This window comes from Mobula birostris, chromosome 17 (genome assembly GCF_030028105.1).
Source record: "Mobula birostris isolate sMobBir1 chromosome 17, sMobBir1.hap1, whole genome shotgun sequence".
Taxonomy (NCBI): Eukaryota; Metazoa; Chordata; class Chondrichthyes; order Myliobatiformes; family Myliobatidae; genus Mobula; species Mobula birostris.
In genome coordinates, this window is record NC_092386.1 from 54055270 (window position 1) to 54065576 (window position 10307).

Here is a 10307-nt window from a genome sequence, read left to right on the forward strand (position 1 = left end):
CTACACCTTGCCTAAGCATAATCTACAGGCTAATGGAGGGAAGGAGCACCATACACCTCCTTTGTAACCATATTAGATGTAGCTTTCCCATATTACATTTCAAAAGTTGTTTATTAGAAATTGAAGGCCTACAAATTCTTGAAATCAATAATCACTGGAAGAACATGGCTCTGATCATTTTGGGAGGTCGTGATGCTGTGAAAAAAATACCACATGAATGCAACTTCTTTCTTTTTTTATATTCAGCAGGGATATTTTCTGCAGCAACACTCTGCCAGAACCAAAACATTCATCCATTATACATTCCTAAGAGAAATGGACACGATAGAGGAAAATGGCCCAAGTAAAATGCAGAAATTCAATAGATCCGTTACTTGAAATTAATCTGTCCTGTTTAATACAAATTTGAAATACAGAGATTCTGGCTAATTGAGCCATTGGTTAATCGGGGTAGCTGCTTATTTGGGATAATTCTTAAAGAACAAAAAATAATTGAGAAAAAAAATTTTGTTTATGACACTCTAATGTTTATTCGGGACAGGAAGCTGTTGCCAAACAGTTCCTCACTTGCGTCAGTCATGTGCATTTGTGTAACTGTTAGACACTACACCATGCTTGGTGATCAGTTTTTAAAATAGTGCCAGTTGCACATGTTTGTGTTCAGTGGTTTTTGTCACTGATAGTTGGTGAGAAATAAGCAGCAAGACAATTCAGAACAGTTTTGCTCACTGCGGTTTCAAACATTCAGACTTGGAGATGCCAGAAATGGCTGGGAGTAAAAACGAAATGATTTCACTATTTCAACAACTTAGGAACTACAAAGAATTTGAAGGTATCAACATTAATCTTGAATATTACAATGAAAAGGAAGATTTGGAGGATTCATTCTTTGAAAGCACTAATATGAAGGCAGTCCATTAGGTACCTGATGATTTTGTTAATTTACAGTCAATTAAAGGAACACAGCAATGTACACTGAATGAATTCTTCCATCGATAACTATCAGGAACTAATACACGGTTTTATAGTACTGTAGTAGCAATGGTAGTGTTCTAACTTGTTCTATTTTGCTGAAAAAGACAATTTGTTCCTCAGTTAAATAGGAGTTTGCCTTTTATACCTTTTTAAGTAATCCCATGAAACTTCAGCTAGTTAGGGCAGCCACTTAATTGGGCAAAATGTACTGGTCCCAATTTGTCCCAATTAACCAGAATACACTGTATATTAGTCTTTATTTTTGCTATTTGCTCATCACATCTTATTCTAACTAAATATTCGCAACATTATATAAATCAGACTTTTTTCTATGAAGATTAAAAGAGCAAAGATAAACTTACTTCACAGAACAGCAAAGGCATCCATTCCGTAGCTCCAACCATTCCTCGTAAAGCTCTCCAGCTTGGCTCACAGCCAGTGATTTCTCTAGTGCACTCCCTACCACACAAAGTTTGGAATTCCCGGCAGGTATGTTATTACAAAATGCACTATGATTAATCTAATTGCAAAGTCAATGCAAGTTGATTTAAACATGATTGAATAACAAAGTATGTTTTTTTTTCTCTGTCAGAAATTATGAATTTTGGTCACTTACTAACAGTCAAGGAATTTTTCAAATACCTTTGTTTATTTGCCTAATTTCACACAACTCCATTTGTCTACTTACTACCAACATTATTCACCATGTACTAATAGTTCAGGATTATTTCTCATGATAGGCAATTGCAATGTGGAAGAACAATAATCTATGGTGCAAATCTTCTTTTCACTTTTAACCATGTCTGAATTCATACACAGGTTGTCGTAGATGTAATCTTGTTCATTTATTGGAAAGCGGCCAGTGAGTGAGTGGGTCAGTGAAGGAGTGGAGCTTTGAGGCTTTGACTCGAGAGGCTTCGACGAGAAGAGGCGGAGGACAAGCTTGCTCGCAGTTAGTCTTTACAATGCCTCCTGACACGGTGATGTGCCTCTCATGTGAGATGCGGCAGTCTTGGGGGAACGCCCCTCTCCCACAGAGTCACATCTGCCAGAAGTGCATACAGCTGGGCGATCTGGAAGACCATGTAAGGAATCTGGAGCAGCAGCTGGATGACCTTCGACTCATAAGGGAGAATGAGGCAGCCATAGATGAGAGCTACAGGGAGGTAGTCACACCTAGGCTGTCGGAAGCAGGTCATTGGGTGACAGTCAGAGGGGGGAAAGCGAAGGTGAGCAGACAGGTAGTACAGAGCACCCCTGTAGCCATTCCCCTGAATAATAAGTTTACCGTCCTGGATACTGTTGGCAGGGACGACCGACCAGGTGTGAGCCACGGTGGCAGGGCCTCTGGCACTGAGTCTGACCCAGTGGTGCAGAAGGGTGGGACAGAGAAGAGGAGAGCTGTTGTCATTGGAGATTATAGTCAGGGAAGCAGACAGGAGATTTTGTGGACGTGAGAAGGACACCCACATGGTTTGTTGCCTCCCGGGTGCCAGGGTTCGGGATGTCTCTGACCGGGTGCATGACATCCTGGTACGAGAGGGAAAGCAACCAGAAGTCGTGATACATGTAGGGACCAACGACATAGGCAGGAAGAGGGATGAGGTCCTGAAGTGTGAGTTTCAGGAACTAGGCAGAAGGCTGAAGAACAGGACCTCAAGGGTGGCATTCTCAGGATTGCTGCCAGTGCTATGTGACAGTGATGGTAAGAATTGGAGGAGATGGCAGTTGAATGCGTGGCTGAGGAGTTGGTGCAGGGAGCAGGGTTTTAGATTTTTGGATAATTGGGATCTCTCCTGGGGAAGGTGGGACCTGTAAAGATTGGATGGGTTGCACCTGAACTCGAGGGGGAGCAATATCCTTGCAGGTAGGTTTGCTAGCATGGTTCGGGAGCGTTTAAACTAATTTGCAAGGGGGAAGGGACCCAGAGCGATAGAGCAGTGAAAGAAGTGCATGGAGTAAAGCCAGATCTAGCATATAGAGAAGCTTTGAGGAAAGAGAAGCAGAATAAACGGTGTAAAGACAGTAAGTTAGAAGGGCTGAAGTGTGTGCACCTCAATGCAAGAAGCATCAGGAACAAAGGTGATGAACTGAGAGCTTGGATACATACATGGAATTATGATGTAGTGGCCATTACGGAGACTTGGCTGGCACCAGGGCAGGAACGGATTCCCAAAATTCCTGGATTTCAGTGCTTTAAAAGGGATAGAGAGGGTGGAAAAAGGGGAGGAGGGGTGGCATTACTGGTCAAGGATACTATTACAGCTACAGAAAAGGTGGGTAATGTAGCAGGATCCTCTTTTGAGTCAGTATGGGTGGAAGTCAGGAACAGGAAGGCAGCAGTTACTCTATTGGGGGTATTCTATAGGCCCGCTGGTAGCAGCAGATACAGAGGAGCAAATTGGGAGGCAGATTTTGGAAAGGTGCAAAAATAACAGGATTGTTATCATGGGTGACTTTAACTTCCCTAATATTGATTGGCACCTGATTAGTTCCAAGGGTTTAGATGGGGCAGAGTTTGTTAAGTGTGTCCAGGATGGATTCCTGTCACAGTATGTGGACAGGCCGACCAGGGGGAATGCCATACTAGATCTAGTACTAGGTAATGAACCGGGTCAGGACACAGATCTCTCAGTGGGTGAGCATCTGGAGGACAGTGACCACCGCTCCCTGGCCTTTAACATTATCATGGAAAAGGATAGAATCAGAGAGGACAGGAAAATTTTTAATTGGGGAAGGGCAAATTATGAGGCTATAAGGCTAGAACTTGCAGGTGTGAATTGGGATGATGTTTTCGCAGGGAAATGTACTATGGACATCTGGTCGATGTTTAGAGATCTCTTGCAGGATGTTAGGGATAAATTTGTCCTGGTGAGGAAGATAAAGAATGGTAGGGTGAAGGAACCATGGGTGACAAGTGAGGTGGAAAATCTAGTCAGGTGGAAGAAGGCAGCATACATGAGGCTTAGGAAGCAAGGATCAGATGGGTCTATTGAGGAATATAAGGAAGCAAGAAAGGAGCTTAAGAAGGGGTTGAGAAGAGCAAGAAGGGAGCATGACAAGGCCTTGGCAAGTAGGGTAAAGGAAAACCCCAAGGCATTCTTCAATTATGTGAAGAAAAAAAGGATGACAGGAGTGAAGGTAGGACCGATTAGAGATAAAGGTGGGAAGATGTGCCTGAAGGCTGTGGAAGTGAGCGAGGTCCTCAATGAATACTTCTCTTCAGTATTCACCAATGAGAGGGAACTTGATGGTGAGGACAATATGAGTGAGGTTGATGTTCTGGAGCATGTTGATATTAAGGGACAGGAGGTGCTGGAGTTGTTAAAATACATTAGGACGGATAAGTCCCCGGGGCCTGATGGAATATTCCCCAGGCTGCTCCACGAGGCGAGGGAAGAGATTGCTGAGCCTCTGGCTAGGATCTTTATGTCCTTGTTGTCCACTGGAATGGTACCAGAGGATTGGAGGGAGGCGAATGTTGTCCCCTTGTTCAAAAAAGGTAGTAGGGATAGTCCGGGTAATTATAGACCAGTGAGCCTTACGTCTGTGGTGGGAAAGCTGTTGGAAAAGATTCTTAGAGATAGGATCTCTGGGCATTTAGAGAATCATGGTCTGATCAGGGACAGTCAGCATGGCTTTGTGAAGGGCAGATCGTGTCTAACAAGCCTGATAGAGTTCTTTGAGGAGGTGACCAGGCATATAGATGAGGGTAGTGCAGTGGATGTGATCTATATGGATTTTAGTAAGGCATTTGACAAGGTTCCACATGGTAGGCTTATTCAGAAAGTCAGAAGGCATGGGATCCAGGAAAGTTTGGCCAGGTGGATTCAGAATTGGCTTGCCTGCAGAAGGCAGAGGGTCGTGGTGGAGGGAGTACATTCAGATTGGAGGATTGTGACTAGTGGTGTCCCACAAGGATCTGTTTTGGGACCTCTACTTTTCGTGATTTTTATTAACGACCTGGATGTGGGGGTAGAAGGGTGGGTTGGCAAGTTTGCAGATGACACAAAGGTTGGTGGTGTTGTAGATAGTGTAGAGGATTGTCAAAGATTGCAGAGAGACATTGATAGGATGCAGAAGTAGGCTGAGAAGTGGCAGATGGAGTTCAACCCAGAGAAGTGAGAGGTGGTACACTTTGGAAGGACAAACTCCAAGGCAGAGTACAAAGTAAACGGCAGGATACTTGGTAGTGAGGAGAAGCAGAGGGATCTGGGGATACATGTCCACAGATCCCTGAAAGTTGCCTCACAGGTAGATAGGGTAGTTAAGAAAGCTTATGGGGTGTTAGCTTTCATAAGTCGAGGGATAGAGTTTAAGAGTCGCGATGTAATGACGCAGCTCTATAAAACTCTGGTTAGGCCACACTTGGAGTACTGTGTCCAGTTCTGGTCACCTCACCATAGGAAGGATGTGGAAGCATTGGAAAGGGTACAGAGGAGATTTATCAGGATGCTGCCTGGTTTAGAAAGTATGCATTATGATCAGAGATTAAGTGAGCTAGGGCTTCACTGTTTGGAGAGAAGGAGGATGAGAGGAGACATGATAGAGGTGTACAAGATAATAAGAGGAATAGATAAGAGTGGGTAGCCAGCTCCTCTTCTGCAGGGCACCACTGCTCAATACAAGAGGACATGGCTTTAAGGTAAGCGGTGGGAAGTTCAAGGGGGATATTAGAGGAAGGTTTTTTACTCAGAGAGTGGTTGGTGCGTGGAATGCACTGCCTGAGTCAGTGATGGAGGCAGATACACTAGTGAAGAGACTACTAGACAGGTATATGGAGGAATTTAAGGTGGGGGCTTATATGGGAGGCAGGGTTTGAGGGTCGGCACAACATTGTGGGCCGAAGGGCCTGTACTGTGCTGTACTATTCTATGTTCTATGTAAGATTGCTTACCTTCACCAAATTCATTGAGGATTACTGCAATTCTCTTGTTGTGCTGCTCTGTTAGGATGTAATTCAGAAGTGTTGTTTTACCAGCACCTGGTACAATAGTAAAAACACAATAATAAAGATAGTGTTCTTAAAAAAAAAACAAATATGTTTCAATTGGCAAGTTCATCCTATGACCATCTCTTTCTTTTTCTTATGCATACAGTATATCTGCCAGAGTTACATAGGAAGAAACAGGGAAATTCAAGTACCCATTTACACTAATCCCATTTTCATTCTCCCCTCATCCTCATCACCTCCTCCCACATCCAATGCATCATTATTTTTATTTCCATCTCTCGTTGTGCTACAGAGGATCCCTGGAAGATTCACGATGAGGTACCCAGTTTGTTACAACTGTACAAAGAGCAACAATTTTGTTGTAGCATTAGACTAAGATAGATTGAAAAATACATTTTCTGTGAAAGGAATCTCAAACACACTACTTTATTTTAGTTCCATAGCTAAAAATTTGAAATTGGTAACACTTTCTCAAACCCTGGCAAAGTAAGGTAGTTATATAACTTCCACCTTCCTGATTAGCATTTTAGTTTTGTCCCTGTTATTTAATACTTTAACATTTTCCCTTATAATTTTATATTTTGGTATTGGAATAGTTATACAATTAGTCTAATCTGTTGATTTACCCTTAAAAATACTTGCCTAAATATCCAGTTATGATTGTTACTGGGATCCGTGCACTTCCTGTTTTAGGATACATTTCAATTGGAACCAGATTGGGACAGTCTTCTTCATCTTCATCCAAAAGGCTATCTGCCATCTCTGTTAAGAATCAATTAAAGGTTACTGAGTCACATTGGCGGAATTGTTTAATATGAATGCAGCATGACAAGCTGACAAAAGCAAATCAAGGTGGTGGCGAAAAGGCACACTAGCAAGTTATCAATATACAGTTAGAAATTAAAACTGCATATTTCTTCCTGATGTATTTTGAAAACTATTAAATATTAAAAGCTGGGGTGCAGGTCCGCTATCTATCAGAGGTTTTCGCAGTAGTTATTCAGGTAGGACAATGGTCATCAATCCTAGTTCTATGTGCAATATCATAGTTAGACCAGGGTTTACAACTATATCTTCATATATTTGCATTCAGAGAAAAATAAAAGTACAATTCTGAAGCAAGATATAGCCTTTTCAATTTCACAAACAGTACATAGGTTTTGCCTGGAAAACCAAGTTGCCAATGCTGCGATTGTCACACAAAAGATCTGGCAAATTTGATAAAGCTCAATAGCAAAAAAATAAAATGGTATTAATAGCACAGGAGAATTTTGTGTGTAAACTTCATGCACAAGGGGACACAAGAGTTGGACTTCCACAAGCTCCTTTATGTGTGTAGTTTTAATCCACGGTCTTCAAAAGATCAAGCAAAATTCTATCATTACTTAAAAAGCTGAATACTCCCAGAAATCTCACTGATTATTGATAAAGATTTCAGCCCTAATGAATTGAGGAAATTAGATGGAAATACTGGCTATGAATCATACATTATGAGATAGTGCAGAAGTGCATCATGACACAAGATAGTACATGTAGGCGTGCTGGTGTGCACTTAATAATGGTCTGGCCACAACACATGATCACTGGAACACCAGATATTAGCACAAATAATGGCCAAATGGACGGACATAAATAAAACTGTTCACAATTTACATCATGGCTTCCTGTTCCCTCAGAACCGCACAACACTATTCTACAGTACAGTGCATGTTGGTGCACCGTGCCTCCATTCTCCTATTTGGCTTCTTAACTTTAATTAGGGTACGGACCTTACCCTCCCTGCTCCAATGGCTAAACTGACTTGGCTTGTGTTCGCCTCCCATTATAGTCTGGCTGCTGGCAAGAGTCTCATGCCTCTGGGGTGTCATACCTCCATTACTTCACACGAAATACATCAACACCAAATCCTTGATTTGCAAACAAATGGAGCAAGAATCACCAGTGTTCCATGTGAATACTACCTAGTTATACCAGCGTCTTGAATGTCACTGATCTCACCCTTGGCAGACTGTAGGTCACATGGCTCATCCAGGGCTTCTGGTTGGGAAAACTCGAAATGATTTTGTGCAGACAGACTCACCCACGACTGACTTTATGAAGACTGTGACAACTGTGGTGATTTCATTCAGATCCTCTGATGAGCCTTTGAACATGGCCCAAAACACTGACTCGAATCTGTCCCATAGCCGCTGCTCTGACTCAAACAACCACTTCTTCATTGTCCTTGCTTCTGGAGCCCTCCCTGCTCTTTAGCCTCTGGCTGTATGCAGGTAGGAGGACAGCCAGATGATCAGATTTCCTGAAATGTGGTTGAGGGATCAAGCGGTAGGCATTCCTAATCGTAGTTGAACAGCAGTCGAAAGTATTGGGACCCCTGGTGCTACAAGTGATATGTTCATGATAACCTTGCTCTGTCCAATCTAATTCACTTCACTCTAATGCTGATCTCGTTCATCCTGCCAAGCATTCTGCTATCACTGCCCCTTTCTACCCCACTCCACAAAACACTTTTCTCTAAACAAGATTTCATCCTCAGCACCAAGTGACTAACTATCCTTGACAATTCCAATCATGTTTCAATACATCATGCTCTCCTTGTTCACTGGCCTGCTATCTCTCACTTCAAAGAAACTCCCCAATCCTTCCAGCAAACATTCCTGTAATAAATTCAATAATCTACACCTGCTCTTGCTTTTAAATGTCCTATTCTTGTTTTCAAATCTCTCTGTGGTCTTATCACTGAGATCCCCTTCACACCCTGCTTGTTGGTCATCTATGAATTCAATCATCCTACTGTCACCAGTCTTGGAAATCCCTCCCCAAATCTCCAAACTTTTCTTTAAAGCACTGTATAAAACAATTTTTCAATCCCGGTTTTCAAATATCATGCTGAAGGCCTCCTTATAAAGTCCATATTGTGTTTGATAACACTTCAGTGAAATACTTACATTGAAAACGCAGTGTGAATACAAACTACTGCCATAATAAAATAGTGGCTTCTAGCCAGGCATCGTAACTTTTGCAAACCTGACACACTATCATAAAAAAAATCTGCTGTTTAAACAGTAAGTATTCCACCTCATAAATACCAACTGCTAAGCATTCTTCAAACTGTTTAACTATCTCGGGAATGTTTGAATGTGTTAACAACAGTATGCTGAAAAGAACGCTAGATCTTAACTGCATGAACACTGATTTCGAATTACCGTAATTAACTCTGCTCGAAACACCAGTATTAAGGAGCTCAGCTTGGTCAAAGTTTACATTAACTAAGAATTAATTGTGAGGAACCAATGTGCTATACCATCAGCATCTGACATTGTTCCTCCTCACAAAGCCTCAGTCATTACACCATAAGCTAACTTGTAAAGTTTACACAGAAATAACCTGTCTACTAATTTGTCTTTTCAAATCAAATTAAAGAAATGAAGGAGCCAGTGACGGAATTTCTCACCGTCTCAACGGGACTCGCTTCTTCCAGAGGCCGCTTCCGGTGTCACACAGAACAAGCCGTACAGGCAACGAGCCCCGCCGAGCGTTCCACACGCGGACCGTTGTGTCAGCCGGACCCAGCGCGAGTTCGCTCCGTCCGGCCCTCCATTCCTCCCACTTGATCGTTCCCGAACTATCTGTCATGTGGCTCATAGCTGCACACCGTCAAAAGCTTATTTCAAAAGTAAGGCATTGCAAGCTTCTTTCCTCTTCCTCTTGTGCGTTTTACTTTATCGCTCGCACTTCCTTTGATTCTTTTCCGTAACCTCTCCAGTGGCGGCGCCAGAGATTTTTTCTTGCTGGTGCTACAGTGGGGCTGAATGATTCAGTGATGGTGCTGAGGGCTGTACCCTATGGTAATATGTATTCGCAAGGCCAGACACGTGGCGTTAAAAAGTTAGATTCAAGCATTATGTGCCTACTATAAATGCCTCTGTTGATTCACAAGCAACAGCAATTGATAGATCTAATATGGAAGTGAACTGTTACCATGTCAACAGCATCGGAGACAACCTGGGCTACATGGAGCATAAACAAAAAAAACAAACAGGGCATCTGAGCAACAGCGGACAACGTAAATCACACACCAATCCCACAATCAGTGTCGAATGCGTGCTTTTCAACTGAAAAACACAAAACGAACCCACTGCTATTCGCATTACATAGACAGCAATGCCAAAAGATACACCGTTATTAAGGTCAAATAAGGCAACCAACAGATGCAAGGCTTTACCGGGAGTTGGACAAATCGTACTCTGATCATGCAATACCTCAATTAATTCGGCTATTGAATTTAAAACAAAAATCAATAAAATCACTGCTTGGAAGTCTAAGCAAAACCAGTAGGCTTAATAGCAGTAAATGTAATAATCACCACCACTGATAT

General features: G+C 42.3%; 1 protein-coding gene across 3 annotated transcripts in view; it reads right to left on the minus strand.

Annotated features, from left to right (window-relative positions):
* The window catches only part of cbwd (COBW domain containing), a 51539-nt gene extending 42059 nt beyond the window's left edge, over nt 1-9480 (minus strand). Inside the window, exons 1-4 of one of the 3 annotated variants that reach the window (XM_072281727.1) lie at nt 9384-9480; nt 6572-6691; nt 5873-5959; nt 1338-1434 (exon numbers count right to left, since the gene is read on the minus strand). In XM_072281727.1, coding sequence (XP_072137828.1) covers nt 1338-1434; nt 5873-5959; nt 6572-6689 — 302 coding nt within the window. In that variant the 5' untranslated portion in view covers nt 6690-6691; nt 9384-9480. Of the gene's footprint in view, nt 1-1337; nt 1435-5872; nt 5960-6571; nt 6692-8009; nt 9102-9135; nt 9350-9383 lie in introns of those variants that run through there. The other 2 variants (XM_072281728.1, XM_072281725.1) reach the window with 2 other exon arrangements.
* Between the last annotated feature and the right edge of the window lie 827 nt (nt 9481-10307).